This window comes from Xyrauchen texanus, chromosome 48 (assembly GCF_025860055.1).
Source record: "Xyrauchen texanus isolate HMW12.3.18 chromosome 48, RBS_HiC_50CHRs, whole genome shotgun sequence".
Classification (NCBI taxonomy): domain Eukaryota; kingdom Metazoa; phylum Chordata; class Actinopteri; order Cypriniformes; family Catostomidae; genus Xyrauchen; species Xyrauchen texanus.
In genome coordinates, this window is record NC_068323.1 from 7,096,583 (window position 1) to 7,120,372 (window position 23,790).

General features: G+C 40.9%; 1 protein-coding gene across 1 annotated transcript in view; it reads left to right on the forward strand.

Annotated features, from left to right (window-relative positions):
• Positions 1-23,790, forward strand: part of LOC127639434 (receptor-type tyrosine-protein phosphatase S-like) — a 191,540-nt gene that overhangs the window by 158,180 nt on the left and 9,570 nt on the right. Inside the window, exons 27-33 of the mRNA XM_052121448.1 lie at positions 8,591-8,766; positions 11,401-11,520; positions 15,203-15,357; positions 15,946-16,231; positions 19,361-19,539; positions 19,654-19,780; positions 19,885-20,010. Of these exons, the coding sequence (XP_051977408.1) occupies positions 8,591-8,766; positions 11,401-11,520; positions 15,203-15,357; positions 15,946-16,231; positions 19,361-19,539; positions 19,654-19,780; positions 19,885-20,010 (1,169 nt within the window). The remainder of the gene's footprint in view (positions 1-8,590; positions 8,767-11,400; positions 11,521-15,202; positions 15,358-15,945; positions 16,232-19,360; positions 19,540-19,653; positions 19,781-19,884; positions 20,011-23,790) is intronic.

Sequence of the window (23,790 nt, forward strand, 5' to 3'; positions counted from 1 at the left end):
GAGGTGCACTTGCAAGCGCTGCCCCGGGAAGAGGCAGATCCAGACTTATCGTTGCTGTGTCCAATACACGCCTTGCATATTTACTTTGAGTGCACAGAGAGCTTTAGTCGCTCTGAGCAGCTCTTTGTTTTTTTTTAGGGGACAGCAGAAGGGGAAGACTGTCTCCAAACAGAGGATTGCCTACTAGATTCTGCCAGGTCAGGGCGTGCCGTGCCCCCTGTGAGTACGAACACACTCCACTGGGATTGTGGAATCCTCCTGGGCTCTGGCAAACGGCTCCTCTCCAACAGACATCTGTAGGGCAGTGGGCTGGGCTAGGATTTTACAATTCAGCCAGTTTTATCCCGTGTGTTAGCAGGTACAAACAGGTAGGTATGCGTATGGGTGTACTGCTTGCACACAGTGCGGATATTGTGTGCTTTTTTGTCCACGAGAGTTCCCAGGACCAGCAAACCCTGGATGTCTTTCTTCCCCCAGCACCCTGCAACAAGCAAATTCAGTGGAGGAATTCCATGCCAGGCCCAGTACTCTTGAAGTATGCCCGTCATGTCAGCCCTTGTACTTGGGATAAGTGCTACATATGTGGTGGTTCCCTGTCGGTAACCCCACAGTACGGTTTCCCTGATGGCAAACCCGTGTCTTGGGCAGAGTGTCGCTGCGCTTGTAGGTCCTCCCTTCCAGGAAGGACCTACCGCAAGAACTTCTTTCCATATGTGGTACTTCCCCATTGGTAAGTCCATGTGATGTATTCTCCACATGTTAACCTCCCCTTTTCGCAGGATGTGGTCTCCGTGGGGTAAAACCTTTAATCCTTAACATCTGCCATTTTTCAGCATGCATCGGGTTTCCCCTCACATTATTATCTTATCGCGAGTCAACTGCGTGCATTTTCCACGTGCATCCGCTTTCTAATTTTATCGCTACTACACTGCATGCATTTTAGAGCGCTCGCCCGTTTTTCTCCTCTGTGTTACACGGATTACTGCATCAATCTCAAAGCACAGTTTATCAAGAACAACAAACAATTGCATGAGGGATTCACATCGATCTCAAACCCTAACTGCTCAGGAACAACAAACAACTGCGGTAAGTCATTACATCAGCTCATGTTATTTCTTCCTGCATTGCATGTCACATGTTTACAATAGCCTCTTCCATCAGCAGAGAGGGATTCACATGTGATAAATGTAAGGAATTAGTCAAGCTGACAGGAAAGTTAATGAGTTAGAGACATGCATCTGAGCGCTAGTGGAGGTCAGTGAGAAAGAGAAGCCAGTAGATACTGTTTTGGATGCAGGCACTACAAAGAGCAACACACACACTTTGGTTCCGGCTGTAGAGCCCCGCAGCAGGGCATTTGGGTGACGTCTCAGAGGCATACTAGCTTAGCAAAGCGACACCACTCTTCTGTTCCTGTTAGGGTTTCCAATCGATTCTCCCGATTCAGTTATGCACCCACTGAGAATCATGTTGAAAGAGGCCTTGTTATTGGTGATTTTATTGTAAGGAACGTGGAAATAGAGACTCCAGGCATTATTGTTAAATGCATTTCGGGAGCCAGAGCGTCTGAAATCAAATCAAAGTGCTTTCTAATGCTTAACGTAGGTTTTCTAAAATTGTTATTCATATCGGCACTAATGATGTCTGGCTTCACCAGTCGTAAATCACTAGAGATAATGTTAAAGAGGTATGTGAATTTTCAAAAACAATGTCAGACACTGTAATATGCTCTGGCCCCCTCCCTGCTCATCGTGGTGATGAGGTTTATAGTAGATTAGTGTCACTGAATGGCTGGATGTCTGAGTGGTGTCTGAAGAATACAATTTGATTCATAGGCAATTGGATGAGTTTTTGGGGTAGACCTGACCTACTAAAGAGAGACGGACACCATCCATCTAGGGAAGGTGCCACTCTCCTCTCTAGTAATTTGGCTCAAAGTCTTAATAATGATAGTATTTGACTACATTTACATTTATGCATTTGGCAGACGCTTTTATCCAAAGCGACTTACAGTGCACTTATTACAGGGACAATCCCCGGAGCAACCTGGAGTTAAGTGTCTTGCTCAAGGACACAATGGTGGTGGCTGTGGGGATCAAACCAGCAACCTTCTGATTACAAGTTATGTGCTTTAGCCCAATATGCCACCACCACTCCCTAACTGACTAACTGGGCCCAGTTCAGGAAGCAGACAAACTGGTTAATCCGAATATCTGCAAGCTGCCTTGAGATGTCACACAGGTCACATAAACTACAACACATAGAGACTGTATCACCTAGATATCTTATAGAGGCTGTGTCTGTTCCCCGAACTACCAAACACAAAACCCTCACTAAATCATTTAGAAAAAAAATTATTAAGGTCAAACTAGAACAAAAACAAACTAATTAAAGGATAATTCATATAAAGATAGGGCTACTAAACATTAGATCTCTTTCTACCAAAGCACAATTGTAAATTAAATTATTACAGATCATAGATTGGATGCGCTCTGTTTGACTGAAACCAGGCTTAAACTGGATGAATATATTAGTTTAAATGAATCTTCTCCCCCAGGTTATTTTTATAAATATGAGCCTCGTCTGAAGGGTCGAGGAGGAGGTGTTGCTACAATTTACAGTGAAGCTTTTGGTGTTACTCAGAGGACAGGATATACATTTATATATACAAGTCTTTTGGACTAATAATGCTTAATTTGACACCGTCAGATATAAATAAAAAACTCAGCCGTCTTTTGTCCTTGCAACAGCAAATAGATCACTCTGGCCTTTTTTTGATTTCCTTGGTGAATTAGCAAATATTTCATCAGATCTTGTAGTTACTGTAGATAGAGCTTTAATTGTTGGTGACTTCAACATTCACATAGATAATGAAAATGACACATTGGGATTAACATTTATCGATATTCTCAACTCTCTTGGAGTCAGACAAAATGTGACAGGACCATCTTATCGCCATAATCATACGCTAGATTTAATTCTGACATATGGATTTGATGTTGATAATATAGATATTCTACCACAGAGTGATGACATATCAGATATTATCTGCTGCGATCAGATAATGTTACTCAATCTACACCACGCTATCGTTCAACTATTCTTTCGACCACTAAAGATAGCTTCACTAATAATCTTCCAGATCTATCTCATATTCTCAGTAAACCCCAAAGCCTAGAAGAACTTGATGAAATAAAAGAAAATATAAATACAGTCATCTCTAGCACTCTTGATAGTGTAGCCCCCCTGTAGAAAAAATTCAAGAAAAAAGCCCTGCACCATGGTACAGTGACCACACTTGCTCGGAAAATGGAGCGCAAGTGGAACAATACAAAATTAGAGGTATTTCACAGTGCATCGAAGGATAGTGCCTGTAGCTGCCAGGTCAGCTCTGTCATAGCACCTAGAAAACAGTGTCTCATAATTTTCCTCATGTGAAACTTCAATCCTTTGCTGTCATAGGTCATGAAGAGCTAACAAAAATTATCAAAGCATCAAAAGCCACAATATGTATGTTAGATCCAATACCAACTAAGCTCTTAAAAGAGGTCAGAATCTCAGAATCTTCTTAATATGATAAACTCCTCGCTATCCTTAGGACATGTCCCAAGAAACTTTAAAATGGCAGTTATCAAACTAAAGACATCTTGATCCTGGAGAACTTGCTAATTACAGACCGATTTTAAATCTCCCGTTTATGTTGAAAATACTAGAAATGGGTATATTCTGAGGGTTTTCCCCCCTAAAATATCATTAAAATATGTGTATTGTAAATAATATAATGATATATTCTTAAAATAATTGTTTAAGAAATAATATAATACAAATGCAAACGGGGCAACGACAAAAAAAACCTTCAAAAATTGCTCTTGAGAATTGTTATGTTTATTGTCCCCCCCAAAATTTTTATGAAATTTTCGCCCCTGTTCATGACCTTAAGACTAGATTATTGTAATGCATTACTGGGAGGATGTCCAGCAAGATCAATAAATAAACTTCAATTGGTTCAAAATGCAGCTGCCAGAGTGCTAACGAGAACCAAGAAATATGATCATATTAGCCCCATTTTATCATCATTACATTGGCTACCTCTTAAATTTCGTATTCATTTTAAAATTCTGTTAACTACGTACAAAGCTTTGAATGGTCTCCGCAGTACTTATGTGACCTTCTACCACGCTATATCCCATCACGTTCATTATGATCACAAAATTCTGGCCTCTTAATAGTTCCTAGAATAACAAAATCTACAAAAGGAGGTAGATGCTTTTCATATTTGTCTCCTAAACTATGGAATAGTCTCCCTAACACTGTTCGAGATGCAGACACACTCCTTCAGTTTAAGTCTAGACTAAAGACTCATCTATTTAGCCAGGCATACACCTAATTTATCCTTCAACTCACAATTAGGCTGCTTTAGTTGGGTCTGCAAGAACCAGAAACAGTCATCATGATCTATATGTTTGCAATAAATTGAATAGCATCTATGCTAATATTATTTTATTTGTTTCCATGTCTTAACCTCGCAACTCCTGTCCTGAGGCCAACATAACCGGTGGGATCCAGCTCCGTTCCTGCTTCATGTTGGACTCCACTGCTACGTGTTGCTGTGTGATGATGTCTAATAGCCAAACATCACTTCAGTCTATTACGATGGTCTTCAGAGGATGAGCTGATGAAAAACTCTAACCATAAGACATGGAATACTTCATATGCCATTGCCTGAACCTTGGATTTAGGATAGACCTCACCGAAATTACCGGCAAGGTTGAACTGTGGTTCAACTCACTGATCTCTGCCTGCATCACCTCAGTCTAATGATGGACTACACTCTTGAAATTGAATACATCGACTATCAATGAATTGCCAACTACCTTCATCAGCCAACTAACAAGGACAATTGCATCTATGTGAACATCTGCAGTTAATCCGGGATGGACTTCAAAGACATTGGTCATTAATCTTACAGCTCTTACAAAATCGTTAAGCACTGACCCTTAACACTTACTTAGTTTAATAATTTTAAACCATGACTTGCACTATGCATAAGTAATATTGTCATTATATTCATGATGTCAGCCAGAGGGGAACTGGCCCCCACAGTGAGTCTGGTTTCTCCCAAGGTTATGAGTTTGTGTTCCTTGCCACAGTCGCCTTCGGCTTGCTCACTGGGGTTATAAATACAATTATTATTTAATTACTTATTTTTAAACACAATTCACAATCCTATTTTATCAAACTACACAATGGTGTCTCAAAGACATTATATATATTACGGTTTTTATCTTCTGTTAATGCCTGATCTTCTGTAAAGCTGCTTTGAAACGTTGTGTGTTGTGAAAGGCGCTATACAAATAAAAATGACTTGATTGACTTGCACCGCCGTTCCGCATAACACAGTTCAGCTGGTTGTGGCGTTTTGTAGAGGGACCTCTAGTGTCACTACATCGACACAACGTCAAGTGAGTGACAGATAGGGAATGTCTTGGTTAGTGTTGTAACCTCCGTTCCCTGGTGGAGGGTACGAGACCTTGTGTCTCTCCTGCCACAACACTGACCTACCCACTGAAATGGCCAGGACACTGTCTCGGCTCCTCAGCAAAAACCTGAATGAGTGGATGCAAGCCGTCTCCTTTTATACCCGTTTGTCCGGGGGAGTAGCAAGCAAATTCCACTCGCCAATTCTCATTGGACTTCTCGAATTTCAGAGGTGTTTGGGGCCCCCAAGTTTGACCCCTAGTGTCACTACATACATACGTTTTGTATTCAAGTATCTAAAATGTATGAATGATTAATCTCATATGCATCTTGCATCATAAAGGACTTTTCGAAAAAAAATATTTCACTGCACAATCTAAAAACCTTTCAAATTAATTTAAAAGATATATTTTGTCCATTTGTGAAGATCATGGGATTTATATTTTGTCATTTAATGTCTGTTTGTCCTTATAAATCATTTTACCTATGTTTAGAGAGCCAGTGTCTGAAAATGCACAATGTGTTTATGTGTTTACCTGTGGAGGTAAAAGGGTTCGTAAAGGAGTAATGTCCAAGAGTGCTGTGAGACCCTCAGTTGGTCAAGTGAGGTATAGATGCTGTCAAGCTTTTGGTTGAAACAGAAAATGTCACCGAAAATGAAGAAACTGCTGCCACTGCCTCTCTTTCAAAAGAGCTTTTTGCTATTAAACCTGCAAAACACCCTGAGAGGATAGATATATTGTTTCTTTGTTTACACTTATTTCCCCCCTTCAAGTTCCCTCCCTCGTTTTGGCGTCACCTTGATTTTCGCCACAGTTCACCACAAACCAATTTAGACGAGCAATAACACGGTGTAACAAAATCATCACAAAGACAGCGCCCATAAATGCATAAATTAATCAAGTTCGAAATTTCCATTTTACAGTGCAGTGATTTCGCCATTAGACACAGCAGTCGAACAATTCGTGCAGGCAGCCGTGCGCTGTTCACTTAGCTATGACTAAAGCGAACACTCCCGCTATCGCATTGTGAGACGGGTAGAGGCTTTTAATGGCATTCTGTCTTTTTCCCTCTGATTGCTAATTTTGCCTTCTCTCCAGTGTAGTGGGGGCTTGAAAATGAGCACGGCCAAGTGTTTCGTGCTCACTGATAAAGCATGAAAACAACAGTTTAGCACCATGGGCTTGTGTTTGTATTTGATGCTTTTGTGTTGGGTAAACTGCACAATTAAATATTGCTCTCGTAGGTTATTTTAGAGAGGTTACAATCGAGCACTGGCTCCCAAGTGTAATTATAGATGACTTGTTTCAATCCTTTTATAATTAGTGGTGTTTAATCAAGTATTACTATTCTGTTGCTCATAGTTATGGTTTAGGGATTTGAACAAACCCCTAACACTTTCAAGATTTAATCCCAGACCAATACCAAACTCCCTGGTGCCCAGACTGATTCCAGACCCCCGAAGACCAAGGCCAGGACTAGACTCTTGAGTCATATTCCATGAGAAATACCAGACCACCAAATGCCAAGACCCTGACTAATTGCAGATCCAAAAGAATGAGACCTAGATCAGTACAAGACCCACTAATACCACAGAAAAATTCCAGACCCTCAAAGACCCAGACTTAGATCAGTACTAGACCCACAAATACCCACACCAGTACCAGAACAACTCAAACCCAAACCAATTGCAGACCCCCAAAAACCCAGAACTAGACCAGTACTTGACCCCCTAAGACCCAGACCATTTTCAGACCCCATAAAAACCAAGACTAGACCCTTGAGTCCCAGAGCTAGACCAGTACCAGACCTCTGAATACCCACACCATTACAAGACCAGCTGACCCCAAAAGACCCAAACCAATTTCAGAATCCTAAAGTCCAAACCCAGACTAGACCCTTAACCCCTACACCTAGACTAAAACCAATACCAGACCTCCTGAGACCCACACCAGCTCCAGACCAATTCAAACTCAGACTAATTCCAGACCCCTAAAGACCCAAACCTATTTTTAGACTCCCAAAGACCCAAACCATGAATAGGCCTTTGAAGCCAAGACCTAGATCGATACCAGACCTCCTAAGACCCACACTTGGACCAGATCATTTTCAGACACCCAAAGACACAGACCTATACCAGATCCCCTAACACCCAGACCAATTCTAGACCCATGCCCAGATCCAGATTAAGACCAAGACTTTACCTTTTGAGACCCAGACCAATGCCACAATTATGTCATCTTAAAACGTCTCAAGACCAAGGTCACTCAATCAAGACTCCAACTTTGGTTGTCACAACCTGTAGCATTAGCACACAGGGGCTTCACCTCTATTCCAGGCATTTCATGGATGGTGAGCTTATAGGGAGAGTTTTTGGCTCCTTTAAAGGAGATTTACGGCCGGCCGCCCAGAGTGATGGCAGAAAGAGCGAGAAAGGGTCCAGCGTGGGTTCTACTCAGCTGATTTATACCTACTTCAGCCTAATTCCATCGTATAGCATCTGGCCCTAAATCAGTAGCAGTGGTTGTGGTCGGCAGCCCTGGGAGGGCTGGACAGGCCAGAAAGGCTGGGGAGAAAATAAGAAAGCAGCAAAGAAGCTTGATGGCTTGAGATTATTTTCTATGATAGATATATGTTGCAAGCTCTACAGTAGCTTCTTACCAGAGTGTGACCTTATATCATGTTAGTGAAGTAGAAAACAGCACTCCTAGTTTTTCAATAGTTAACAGACTCACACAACTGCAACATTAGCCATTTTAAAACTCCTAAGGAGACCGTTATCTTAAAAGGGGACAAGTTAAGTTATAGTTACAATGCAAAAATAGTTTTTTCAGTCTTGTTTTCCAGTATAAATATCTAAACTTCCTTAAAACAAGATACGCTTACTTGATAAAAAATGCAGTATTAGATATTAAAACTTGTTTTCAAAGAATCGAGACGCAAAATTGCCAAGATATTAAGATGCTAAGACCATAATTTGATAGATTTCTTGGTTTTAACAATCCTCTGTTATGTTTATGATAAAACCAAATTGCCAATGAATTTGCCACTGAATTTCGCTGCCATTACGGCTCTAATTTTCACAGTTACTACCCTCATGCTTTGTTTACAGGTATCACAGGCAGTGATTACATCAACGCTAACTACATCGATGGCTACAGGAAGCAGAACGCATACATAGCCACACAGGGACCACTGCCCGAGACATTCGGAGACTTTTGGAGGATGGTGTGGGAGCAACGAGCTGCTACGGTTGTCATGATGACAAGACTGGAGGAGAAGTCAAGGGTGAGGCTAGCCAAACATAAACCAATCAAATAGGTTGATTAATTACCCAACTGTTTTGCCGCTTATATGCTGTTAGCTCTTTGTCATGACGTCAGAAATCCATTGCAATGCATTCAGAGATTGCTCTATCGGCGTAGGATACATCCATTGCCATCTCACAGGAGCGCCAACTTATTTAAATGCCATAACTACTTAAAAAGAAATAACATTTCTGAAAATGCATCTGCTGACGCCGGCGTTCTGGCCTTGTATCACCATTGTAGCACGGCGTCTACCTTATTTTAGCATAAGAATGCATTTGTTTGAACGATCTCTTAGAAAGCAGCATTATTATACTTTTGAAATGGCCTTTGCATCGGGAGCGGTCTAGGTATGCATCATATAGGTTTTTGAACAGAGCTAGTGTTCCTTAAAAGATAATAGGCTGGCTCTTTTAGCCTTGTCTAAACGACTGGGCTTGTTAAAAAGACTGAACAAATTGACATTATTCCAGTTGAAATGCCATTACCGGTTGAATGAATAACCAAAGAGGAGAGAAAAATGGAGGGAATTAAAGAAAGGAGCTCGGCCTGATAACAACTAGGAATCATCTCTCAGCTCTAACAGGGAAGTGTGGTCCATTTACCACAAAGAGAAAGATCCATTCTTTGAATTCAGTACATACTATTAAAGCACAGAAATTCAGACGCAGCCCAGGAGCTTATTGAAGATGAGCCCTACACTGGTGTACTTACCGTCAATATATCAGGACACTTCTCTCTCTCTCTCTCTGCCATTCTCTCTCACCATCTAAGTGGGCGCCACACGGCGCATTAGAGCTCTGTCAGATGCAATCAGAGTGAGCTGTTCAATCTGCAACATAAGCGCAAAGAAAGCGTTAAACCTGCACATTTCTGAAGCAGCGGGCTGTCACATCGCATCAGGGCACGGGAGGGCGGCCCCGACACGCCATACTCTGTATTGAGTGAATCTTTATTAGGACTGTGGCAGGCCGGGGGTCTGTCAATGTGCCAGGTGTCAAAGAAGGGAAGGAAAACGTTATGCTAGGGTAACTGATGTGATGTTAGTGGGAGTCATAGGTAGGCAAGGAGGGCTCGTGATTGCAGGTGTGAACCCCTGGGGCTGACGGCGGTTGGTCTTTTCCAACCAAGTGTACATTTCAATCACTGCTGTCGATTTGTGAATCAATAGGGAGCTGTTTGGAAGCTCTCAGAAGCAGCCCACTTTCCAATGAGACACATTTGCATTTGTTTATTTATACGAAATGCAAGACACTTTTATCCAAACATTGCACTCAAGCTATACATTTTATTAACATGGACGTTTTCTGGGATTCGAACCCATGCCATTTTATTGCCAGCGCAAATGCAGCACACTGCAAAAAATGTAGAAATAACCTTGAAAAGCAACATTAAATAAGATATTTCGATTGTTTTCAGAGGATATATCTTGAAGAGAAGCATATATCTTACTGCAATGTCAGATTTATTTCACTTAGTTTAAGTGCAAAACAAAAAAGTATAAAAGTAAAAAAGCGAAACAGGATAAAGTGAAAACAATGATCTGAAAACGTGTAAATATCGTAAAGATATTTTAATATTTAAGGGATTTTATTTCATATCATTGTATATATTATATTATATCATTTATGCAATTATATACAACTTTATAATATTTACTATAATGTTTAATATATAATATATATATTATAATATAATATATTTTTTATTATTATAATATATATTTTAGATAATTTTTAATTATTATAATATATATTTTAGATATTTTTTAATTAATTATAATGTATATTTTAGATATTTTTTAATTATTAGAATATATATTTTAGATATTTTTAATTAATTATAATGTATATTTTAGATATTTTTTGTATATTTTAGATATTTTTTAATTATTAGAATATATATTTTAGATATTTTTTAATTAATTATAATGTATATTTTAGATATTTTTTAATTATTATAATGTATATTTTAGATATTTTTTAATTAATTATAATGTATATTTTAGATATTTTTTGTATATTTTAGATATTTTTTAATTATTATAATGTATATTTTAGATATTTTTTAATTAATTATAATGTATATTTTAGATACTAGTGAACAAATGATTGTTACTAAATAACCTGCCCACAAAATAAACATGGCACGTCATGCCTTACTTCTTATTTTTGAGAACATATTTTAATATCGAGAATAATTTCATTTTTATTGAGATTGCTTGACATAAAATTTAGAAGTTATTTAAATGTACACTGAATAAAATTCATCATTCATAATCAATATTTTTACTGGGAAAAAAAACAAGACAAAGGTGCTCGTTAAGAATAAGTAATTATAAGTAATTAATAATCTAAAAGATTGCCTGATGTAATGGTCCGAAGTTACTTCAAATATATAACAGGTCAAATTCATAATCAATGCACGCATGTGTTTGTATTTAACATCATTTTAATTTAGATGAATGACGAAGAGTTGCAGCGTGACAAATATAGGAAGGGGTGTTTGTCAACTGAATGTGTGTGTGTGTGTGTGTGTGTGTGTGTGTGTGTGTGTGTGATTCAAGTCTGTTAAGTGTGCTAATGACCCCCTCTGTCCTCTCATCTACTTGCAGATAAAGTGCGATCAGTACTGGCCCAGTAGAGGGACGGAGACCTACGGTATGATTCAAGTGACGCTCCTGGACACCATCGAACTCGCTACGTTCTGTGTGCGCACCTTCTCCCTACACAAGGTAAAACTTCCTTTTTATTTGTTTGTTTATGTATACATGCGTCAGAAGGACACATTAGACAAGCATGTCATACTAAAACTTTTAAAAACATCTCAAGACCTTTGCATTGTGTTTTCTAGCTCCATCTAGCTATTTTTTAATGCAATAGGGTGCCCTGTGTGAGCGCCCCCTAGGGGTGGTGTCTGCTGTCCTTGCGGAGTCCATTGCAGTTTGAAAATTAGTATGAATGCAGTAATTTGCAGATTATTGCACATTAATGAATGTTCGTGTCTTTTGCTAATATGGACGCTAGTGCAGTTGTTTTACAAAAATCCCAGTTCTACCCAGAAAAAGTTAAAGATTTGGTATATTCCATAAAGTGGAATTTTTTTACCACAAACCCAAAAAACACCATGGGCCCTTATTTTGAAATGACAGACTTGGCTCCATAACAGTGCTATTTAGCAAATTAAGCTTTTTATAGCATTTATATTTACACCGATTTGCACCGATAACTGATGGTTCTATAAAGCAACTATCAGCACTGATTAATCGAAAAAACTATATATCAGTCTACCTCTACTCGTGGTTCCTTCTCTTGTGTCACTCCCTATCCTACAGCATTACAAACAGGTGTCACTAGGGTGTCAAATCAAACTCCTGCATGCCAATTGCTTCATATTCTAAAGGAGTATGAAAAAATTGTGGGGTCTGGGTAGCTTAGCGAGTATTGATGCTGACTACCACCCCTGGAGTCGCAAGTTCAATCCAGAAGGACTCCAGTCAGGTCTCCTAAGCAACCAAATTGGCCCGGTTGCTAGGGAGGGTAGAGTCACATGGTGTAACCTCCTCGTGGTCGCTATAATGTGGTTCTCGTTCTCGGTGGGGCGCATGGTGGGTTCTGCATTGATGCCGCGGAGAATAGTGTTGGCCTCCATATGTGCAACATCTCCGCGGTAACGCGCTCAACAAGCCACGTGATAAGATGCGCGGATTGACGGTCTCAGACGCGGAGGCAACTGAGATTCGTCCTCCGCCACCCGGATTGAGACAAGTCACTACGCCACCACGAGGACTTAGAGCGCATTGGGAATTGGGCATTGGGGAGAAATTGGGGAGAAAAGGGGAGAAAATCCCCCCTCCCAAAAAAACATTCCTAGATTCGATCGTAATGAAAATGACTGTGGGCCAACATTTAACATTTTGACAAACACTATTTCATTGGTGGAAAAGACAACCATTCCAGAGATGTGAGAGCTCTCTCTCTCTCTCTCTCTCTCTCTCTCTCCCAGGAATGCTTTGCTTTAGACATTTTAAAGAGTTTTGCGTTGAGCAAGGGCCCGATATTTCCCAATGGACCCTAAAGCAGTTTTTTCTCAGAGCAGACACATAACACAGTCTCGCTTTGGCGTCCCGACAGAAATCAGCAACCAGGACGATTGCAAGCGGTTGGGGATGGGAAACTATTTTCAAAGACCCTCCTGGGGTATTCATCTCCCCGACCCTGTACACAAACACGCACACATGTTTTTATAATCTCCTCATTCCTCATCCATCATCTTTTAATGTTACTCCTGCCAAAGAGAGGCACTTAGCTAAGTGGCCCAAGCAAAACTACTCAAATACAAAATTGGCATCCCTGATGCACAGTGGTCAAGTAAACACAAAGTGGTTTGAAGTAGGGAAAGAAATAGAGAGGGGTCTTTGAGTTGCACGGTCAGACCGTAACGCAAATTAAAATGGATTGCACTTTTACTGTAGTGAAGTGTGCCAGTAAGACACGAGCCAAAGAATTGATTAAAGCGAGACTGTGTCACAAAGAGCTATGAAGAAGTGCGCCCATGGCTTTAACATAGTGCTTTTTTTGTCAACATGAAATCAAAATTGAGGCTATTTACTTTCTTAATGCATGTTCCTAGTCTAATTTGGATTTAGTTCATCGGTATATGTTATTCTAAAGAAAAATAGTTTGTCTATGCAAACTTGCTCCTCCTTTCCTGTTTGGATGACATCACCAAGCCTTCTTCCAGCCACCTCAGACTCAGTTCGGGCATGTGTAACAGGAGCCAGCTGGTAGATAGCTGTTCAGTGTCCATGCCGGAGATGCCGGTTCGAGTCCCGTTCGGAGCAGGGTGACCAAGTTCGGTTACAATGGTGCCGTGACCCGGATGGGAGTGAGGTTTAGGGGGGGGAGTGTAACGGGAACCAGCTGGTAGATAGCTGTGCAGTGTGTAAACCTCACTCTCCTGACCTCAAGAGGTGCACTAGTGACTGACGCTAAAGTCTGTACCCTTTAGCCTCCTTGTTAGCACACCCGCCTCCCATGCCGGAGACCCAGTTCGAGTCCCGTTGGGAGCGGGGCGACCAAGTTCGGTTACAATGGTGCCGTGACCCGGATGGGAGTGAGGTTTAGGGGGGTGAGTGTAACGGGAGCCAGCTGGTAGATAGCTGCTAAGTGTGTAAACCTCACTCTCCTGACTTCAAGAGGTGCACTAGCGACTGACGCTAAAGGCTATAGCCTTTAGCCTCATTGTTAGCGCTCCCACCTCCCACGCCAGAGATGCCGGTTTGAGTCCCGTTCGTAGCTGGGCGACCAAGTTCGGTTACAATTGTGCCGTGACCCGGATGGGAGTGAGGTTTAGGGGGGTGAGTGTAACGGGAGCCAGCTGGTAGATAGCTGTAGCCTTTAGCCTCCTTGTTAGCGCATCCACCTACCACGCCAGAGACCCAGTTTGAGTCCCATTTGGGGCGGGGTGACCAGGGCCGGTTATACATGTAACGCCCACTGTTCACGATCCAATCAATTCCCGATTAATAAAATAAAGTCCAGCCTAACACTTTTTTTTATAGCGGATTCTCGTGTTTTACCTGTTTTCACAGAAGTAATGCCTTTTTGGGGGGTTTATTTATTAACACTGACAAACAATGTGCACACTTCTCATTTTAGGAGTGCACAGTGTATCGTATTACAAGGGTGAAAAGTCAGTTTTGAAACCTACACAGACTTTTACACACAAATACACACTAGCTGGAACGGCAAGGTGTATTTATGAGTACACATATCCTGCAGTGCACACACAGCGTCCTCAAAGTCATGAATTCTTAAAAACAATCCTGCACAAGCCCCTCCACTGCAGAGAACACCTCCTGCCAAAGACAGCCAGAGAAATATCCAGAAAACTGGGCCAGTTTTGCTCTTAATTACGTTGTTTATTTATTCATTTATTCAAAGGAAGTCTCTGTCGGAAAAGCAGCCACATTGAAATGCAAAACCTCCTTTTAAAGACGTCCAGGATGAGGAATAAAACTAGAAGCTAAAACTAACAGGACATTGTGAGGAGTCTTTTTTCACTGAAATGTTCCATGCGGCAGACACATCCCTGGCTCTCTTACTAGCGTCAAGGCAGAGTTGTTTTGTTATTTGCTGTGTTTGTGACCGTCATCGTCAGCTTGTTTTAGTTAAGTGTCTTGCTCAAGGGTACAGTGGTTTACATGGCCTGTAACTTGTGGGATCCGAACCAACAACCTTCTGGCTCCAAGCTTTGACTATTAACCACTACACCACATAAACGCTTCAAACTTGCTTCATATGATTCTTGCATAGTTTCTACCAGCAAAGCAAAGTAAAATCTAAAGTTATGGTGCTTTATAATTTATGTATAAGCTTTCGGTCATCCTAACCTGCCGTTCATCGTTTTCTCAGAACGGATCCAGTGAAAAGCGAGAGGTGCGACAGTTCCAGTTCACCGCCTGGCCAGACCACGGCGTTCCAGAGTACCCCACCCCATTCCTGGCCTTCCTCAGGAGGGTGAAGACTTGCAACCCACCCGATGCCGGCCCCATCATCGCCCACTGCAGGTCAGAACCCCTGGTTCCAGTTCTCATGGGCCTGAAGAATGTTTAAGCTCAGGACAGTCTAAAAGTCCAACTGTGCTTATACGCCAACCGTTTCATCAGCTGAATCTCTATAAACTTAATAAACATTATTAATTGTATTTTTTATTTTATGTGATAGTTTTCGTTTTTTTACATTGTACATATTTATATTAGGTACATTTATGTACAGCGTTTAAATTTTTTCATCATTTTAATATTTTTTTATTAATAAATTAATCACGTTTGTAGTATCAAATATTATTCGTATATATAAATTGGTGTTATAAATATTGTATTCATTTAAATAAAATGTATACATTTTATTTTATTAATTTAAGTTATATATATATATATATATATTTTAATAAGTTTTAAAATGTATATTTAAATGCATTATATGTTTATGTAAATATGTTTAAAATGTATGTGCTTTTTTCAGTTTTATTGAAGTTAATTCTAAAACATTTTTGATGAATTTTTGGCTATTTCTCTCTCCATCTGTCTTTTGGGGAAAAACGTATTGGCATGATGGTGTTTTACCTGTCTGACCAAAGGGAATTGTGTTTTCAGTGCTGGTGTTGGTCGTACAGGCTGCTTCATTGTGATTGACGCTATGTTGGAACGCATAAAACACGAGAAGACGGTGGACATCTATGGTCATGTGACACTCATGCGCTCACAGAGGAACTACATGGTGCAGACAGAAGATCAGTACAGCTTCATCCACGATGCCCTGCTGGAGGCCGTTGCCTGCGGCAACACGGAGGTGGCGGCGCGAAGCCTCTTCTCCTACATCCAGAAGCTTGCTCAGGTGGAGGCCGGAGAGCATGTCAGCGGCATGGAGCTGGAGTTTAAGGTACCAAATGTCAAGAACTACCCATCCAAATTGGCAAAAAAAAAAATATTTTGCAGAATTTCATTATCAATGTATAAAAGTTTAAGACTCTAAATGATACTTTACCTTTAAAGAAGTAGGCCCTGTTGAAAAAAAAACAGCTTAAACCAGCCTTAGATGGTTTGTTGGTCTTAGTTGGTCTCCTTGGCGGGTCTATTGGCTAGTTTTAAAGGGGTTTTGGTCACTTGTCAGCTGGTCAGGCTGTTAAGACTATCTGGCTGATTAGCAAAACCAGCTGAAAAAGCTAAGCTAGGTTGGGAGACCATCTTAAACCAGATAAAACCAAAACCAAAACAGTTTAGGCTGGTTTAAGCAGCAGGGGCAACATGACAGAAAAACTTATTTTGTGCATATAGCCATTTTCGTAAGCTTGACAGTTAAATGTCACGTCTCGGCATCTGAAGAACTCCTCGCAAGAGGAGTTCACACCTCTAATTACATCTCAACGCACGTGAATCTTACAGAACTGTTGATCTGGAGGATGCAAGACAGTGGAACACACCATATAATCATTTATTGTTGTTTTTAAAGACGTGTCACAACGCAGAGGTGCATCCAGAGCGTGCAGAACAGCTAATAATGATCTACGTCTCTTTGGAGCGTGTTTTGTTTCAGTGGATTCAGATGTGAAACTCTAGCTCGAGTTGTGACGGAAGTGACTTAAAATTGGCACAGAGCTGATGGCAAGCAGAGATGGATTGTGGGAAGGGTAATTAACACCCGAAGACGGATGTTGAGGAGAACGGATGTGTTCGGTAATGAGAAGAGAGGGACTGTGGGACTTGTGTATTCAAACACTGGCTTTCTGGGCTTAAAGATATAATTCTCCTGGGTGTTTATTTATTTATTTATTTATTTATTGCTCTTGCAAGCTCCCTCACTCTTTCTCTGTCTTTCTCTCGCTTGTGGAACAAAGTAGTCCCGAAGTCAGTTCTCGGCAGCCATCTTGGTAACACCCCAGGCAAGCGGTTTGCTATATGCTTGCATGGTGAAAGACCAAAATCTCCAACTCTCTGTGATATTTAAAATATTTAAATATCACATTTCAAATATGCAATCAGATTTGTCATCAATGATGTTGCAACTTCACGTTTTAAGACTCCATTTCTCAGGCTGGACTAGCTCATGCGTATGTGTTCTAGAGGGGGAAAAACCAATCGATGATGTCTCTACCAAAAAGGCAATTGGCTCTTTTGAAAGGTGGAATTTCCTTTCCCAAAGCCACTACATTTACATTTATGCATTTGACTTACAGAGCCCTTATTACAGGGACAATCCCCCCCGGAGCAACCTGGAGTTAAGTGCCTTGCTCAAGGACACAATGGTGGTGACTGTGGGGATCGGACCAGCAACCTTCTGATTACCGGTTATGTGCTTTATTGAGTATATTTCCCAATGTGGAGTATCATGGGGCCAAAACTTGTGCACTCATATCCAGTTCAAACGTTTTTGTTGACCTATGACAGGCATCTAATGAGCCCAGTTTGGGAAATTATTTTAGATTATACGATAAGAGGGTTGAGGACTGACCATGTCATGAACCACTGTGAAATTCAACCTTTGTGGATGCCCCAACCCGCTACACCTGCCAGCCAATGTGGTGTACGTGCAAGCATGTGAGTTTCTTATTATCTCAACAGTACAGATAATGACTGGCGCTCCCCACCGGAATATCTCATGCCCTTCCAGGTGCCTCTTTAAAAACTACTCAAAGACTGAAAGGAGGGACAAACAGCCACTGGCTGACTCCTAAAAAAGCACGGGAGACTAGGCCTGGAGCTGGAACTGAATGGATTTTCAATTGAGAAGAAGCATTACCTGGCTGAATAGAGCAGAGTGTAGCACAGTCTCTGGATGTTCCAGGCCTGTCCAGTGAATGGAGGCAATCCTTTTAGACAAGTGACCTAGAAAGAGACGAAAACCTTGGCTACTGTGGTGCTGTTGATGGTAATTGATGGTTACAAGCCCTAATTTGGATCATGACTCTAGAGTATGCAGGCCATGTGAATGTGTGCATGCGGAACGGTCGAATTACACGCTGGTTTCTTGTAACAATATAAATAAAAGCGCCCTAAAATGACAGTGAACCATTTCGGCAATTGGCATCAAGTTCTTTGTGACTTTTTGGTTGTTTTCAAAGTAGTGTTTCATGCCACCAGATAGATGATTGACAGATTTTAGTAATTACAACAACAACAAGTGTTGACAGGTTTCCTGCGAGTAAATGTAAACTGGGTCACCAAGTCGAGCCCATTTACAAACACTCTGCAACGAACAGGTGGAGTGGAAAAAATGGAAGCATCAATCCAAAAATAAAAGTTTAAAATGGCTAAATGGCTGTTTGAGATTTCCTTCCAGCTACTATTATCCTACATACCAGAATCTTTGTAAATGTGATGCTGAATTGATGAAAAGATTGCAAATAAGTTGCATTTAAGCAGTCATTTTTAACGGTTTAGGTGTGCATGGCGAATTATACTGGCAAATCGATTTTGGAGTTTTTAGCAATTCTAGTATTTTGTTCAGTTCTCATTAAAAGCGAAAATGCTATTCAAAGCGACAACATCTCTTCTGGTAAGAACAGGTTTGATGTTTAATATATGGCTTTGTGGAGTCTGAATATGGACCAATGAGACTCTACTGTGGGCAGAGCTACACAGTGCAACACAACTGAAATAGAAGCCAAGCAACCAACAAAATGCCGTATCGTTTGAAATTGATCTCGCCGATATGGACGGAAACCAGAAAGAGACCTGCCTAATTTGGAAGAAAATTATTTATTTCAAGTCGTTTTATCTGTTTGCCCCTGCTGCTTAAACCAGGCTAAACTGTTTTGGTTTTGGTTTTAGTTGGTTTAAGATGGTCTCCCATCCTAGCTTAGCTTTTTCAGCTGGTTTAGCTAATCGGCGAGATAGTCTTAACAGCCTGACCAGCTGACAAGTGACCAAAACCCCTCTAAAACTAGCCAATAGACCTGCCAAGGAGACCAACTAAGACCAACAAACCATCTAAGGCTGGTTTAAGCCTGTAATGACACAATGTCGCTCTGTTAAATGTACTAATTTTCTTGTGTCATTTCTTTATCCACAGCATTTGGCGAACTCTAAAGCTCACACGTCTAGATTTATAAGTGCCAATCTGCCATGTAACAAGTTTAAAAACCGCCTGGTCAACATCATGCCGTACGAGACCACTCGAGTCTGCCTGCAGCCAATCAGAGGCCTGGAGGGATCCGACTACATCAATGCCAGCTTCATCGATGGATACAGGTACAACTAACAAGCTCTTCTTGGCTCTACTCTCCACTCTACTCGTATTTAACATGAACAACTTTCATTGAGATCGCTTAAAGCGGCTTCAAGTATTCAAACTCTTTCCAACAGACAACAGAAGGCTTATATTGCCACACAAGGCCCATTAGCAGAAACCACCGAGGACTTCTGGAGAATGATGTGGGAGAACAACTCCACAATCGTGGTGATGCTCACCAAACTGAGAGAAATGGGCCGAGTGAGTATTTCTATTGCTCGAAATGAACAACACATGACTTCGTCGTCACAGGGACGTGTTGCAGATAACGGGTTCTAATTCATTAAATGTTTGTGTTCCCACAGGAAAAGTGTCATCAGTACTGGCCCGCAGAGCGTTCTGCTAGATATCAGTACTTTGTGGTGGACCCCATGGCGGAGTACAACATGCCACAGTATATCCTCAGAGAGTTTAAAGTGACTGATGCTCGGGTGAGTCCTGAAACCCTTAGAAAAGAGTACTCCGGTCTAGTGATGGTATTAGGTAGTATACTTTTATATACAGTATTCCAGTGCACCATATGATAACCATGCTCATATTACTTTGATGTGATCTTTACGTGGTGTACTCAAAGGTACTTCAAAGAATATCTTCATACCATTATGCAGGTCCAAAGAAATGGTAATACCACGGTACTTTAATATATATATACTCTACAATGGTACTTAATGATTACCATATGTATAAGTCTTTCTAGATTCTGTCTTGGCCTACCCTTGCGTCTCAGCAGTAGGTCTTCTTCTAGAAATGGTTGATCACTCCATCAAATGAGCAAATGGTTAGAAGAACATCTTATTTAATGACTCAAACTCTCATCAGTCAAGTGGCCCTTCCAAAAACTGTTAAAGCGCAACACCTCTTCTGCCCTCTGACTGTCACCGTATGCACAAACGCAAACGGACAGCCCGGCGAACAGTTGAGCATCCTGAGCCTCGCTCACTTCAGCCAAGCACTTTAATTGTGATTGAATCATCCAGGCAGGGCTCTCCAGTAATCAGACTGTAGCATGCAGCCCACAGAATCAAAGAGAACTTTAATCAGAGAGGACTGGAGGAGGCAGGGCTTGAATGGATGGATGGGAGCTGAGGGAGGGGAAAAAGAGGAGGCCAGCTGCAAAGCAGAGTTTAGTTTGGCAGCGATCAAGTTACCTATTTAATCACAGAATTCAACACTCATCGCTCGGCCTTTAAGGTGTGTGCTTTTTGCCGCCTCTTTACGTTTCTTTCTCGCTTTTATTTCACCCTTCTTATTCAATGGCAAAAGCAAAGGCTTGCTTGTTCCATTTCTTTTAAAGCAGAGTAATGATGTTGCATGATTGCAAACTAGCACTTCCATAAAAAGGGTTAGACCTGCACGATATGGCAAGTAAGTCTCTTATTTTTATTTGATATTCACCTCATTGTTTATGTATTTGGTCTAAAATGGTTAAAGGGGGGCGGCTGTGGCTCAGGTGGTAGAGCGGGTCGGACACTAATCGCAGGGTTGGTGGTTCGAATCCCGGCCCACATGACTCCACATGCTGAAGTGTCCTTGGGCAAGACACTGAACCCCAAGTTGCTCCCAATGGCAGGCTAGCACCTTGCATAGCAGCTCTGCTGCCATTGGTGTATGAATGTGTGTGTGAATGGGTGAATGAGCACTTCACAGTGTAAAGCGCTTTGAATACCGTTAAGGCTTAAAAAGGCGCTATATAAGTGCAGACCATTTACCATTTAAAGGCTGATTTCTTTAGTTAATAAAATTATCAAGTCACATTTTCCTACAGTCTTAATGGATTTATGCATATTTATATGCACCAATATAAACGTACAGAGTAATAAACAGCAATATTTACCAAGATGTTCTTTTTAATACATAATAAATGGTACCAATTATGCTGCAAACTACTCGTTGAATTAGAGTGAAGTAATTTGTTGAAATAAATTATTGCAACTGATTCACGGAAACAAAATCAAACTCACCAACTATAACTCCGCTAAATCGCAAGACAGGGTAAGATCGGAAAATATTGCAACTAATATGCCACAAACTAATAGCTGAACCAGCATTTATTGAAAAAAATTATTTGAAATTATTCACGCAAACTAATCGAACTTAACGCGTTAACTATTGATGAAGATACTGAACGCTTCAAACTCGAAAAACATGAGATATTGCACCTTGATTTTAATCACGGTCTTTAGGTAATAAAAAATGCATTAAAATCATTGCAATATTCAGTGTTGCTTAATTTTAAATCGCCAGCTAATTCATCACAAATATACCGCTAACATTCAAATTATGTTCATAATAATCATGTTTGGGGGGTCTGGGTAGCTCAGCGAGTATTGACGCTGACTACCACACCTGGAGTCATGAGTTTGAATCCAGGGCGTGCTGAGTGACTCCAGTCAGGCTTCCTAAGCAACCAAATTGGCCCGGTTGCTTGGAAGGGTAGAGTCACATGGGGTAACCTCCTCATGGTCGCTATAATGTGGTTCTCACTCTCAGTGGGGCACGTGGTGAGTTGTGCATGGATGCCGTGGAGAATAGCGTGAAGCCTCCACACACACTAGGTCTCTGTGGTAATGCGCTCAACAAGTCATAAGATAATATGCGTGGATTGACGGTCTCAGATGCGGAGGCAACTGAGATTCGTCCTCTGCCTCCCGGATTGAGGCGAGTCACTACGCCACCATGAGGACTTCGAGCACATTGGGAATTGGCGTTACAAATTGGGAAGAAAAGGGGTGAAAATAAAAAATAATAATAATAATAATGTTTAACATGAGAAGTAAAATAGACTAAAACCTTGGTAAAATAATTAAGGCATGTTTCCCACACTGTTCTTTCACTGTAATGTTTTTATATGCACCGATATAACAATACTAGTCAAATATTTACCTAGATATAATTTATTTAAACATTTTAATGCATAAAAAATGCTACTAGTAATGCATACTTCAACGTTGATAGAGTTGAAACGTAACTTTCTTCGGAAAATGCTTTGAAATCATCTTAATGATCTTAAAGCTCACAAAACAGGGACAGATTGAAGAATAAGCCTAATTACGTAGTCTTTAGGAAATGAAAAACACCTGAAAATACTTGTGATATTGCTTAATATCGCCAGCAAAATGATTACAAAATAAATCTTTCAATATATTGCCCCACCCTAAATAAGATGAGCATGATTTTGACCACACTTTTAGTGTGTGTGATCCAAAAAGCCATTAGTTGTAGTGTGATTAGGTTTGATCCGCCTGCATCACTTATAGCAGGGGTCAGCACCTATGACTCGCGAGCCAAAAGTGGCGCTTTGTTAAAAATCAGGTGGCTCGCCGGGTCTCTCAACATTCACCAACACATGATCGTTTAAAACTTTCTAGAGATACTTTTCCAACAGCAAGTGTTGGTGCGTTTGCAAAGCTTGAAGTCAATGACACTGTTTTGGTTTCCTTTTACAAATTTTACAACGCAACTCTGCAGGTTGAGTATATTAAAAAAAGAAACATTTTCATTTGTGGTATGGCTCTATCTAACTAAAAATTCAAAAATTGGCTCCTTAGTGAAAAAATGTTCCCGACCCCTGACTTATAGACTCAATATGCAGGCCTGAGAGAATATTTACGCCCCCCTTACGCAAACCCAACCAGATTTAATTGTGCCGCCTCCTGCCTGAGCTTTCCTTTGATTATTTTCTTTCTCTCGCTCTCAAAATGGGCATCAGCCTTGGTTGGGCGTCTTTGCTTCTTCAGCCTTTCTCTCTCTTATCCTGTCCTACGATGGGGTGGGGGGCGTGGTGGAGGAGTGTAGTCTCCACTCATCCATCAGTGCCAAAGCCACAGGGTTCTCCAAACCCAGAGTCAAGCCATCGATCACCTGCCCGGATCACTCCATTTAGCACAAGACGACGCTCGTCACGGCAGATGCACCATCGATTTCTCTTAACCGAGAGTTATTCCACTGGAAAAAAAGAGCTGGAAATAAACAATGACAAAAGACATAAGGGTTTAGAGTTTTCTCAGATTTGAGCAGTAGATGTTTGCTGTAGTCTCCCTCGAGAAATCCACTATCAAGATGGTAGGGCTCTGTTGTGGTTGTCAGCGTTCCGACTGGATAAAGTCATTTATAGACTGATCCGAGCGAAGATCTTGTTCCGTGAAATAAGGGATTGTGTCGGAATAAAAGAACCAATTGAAGCCCTGATAGAGGGTGATTGATATAAGCTC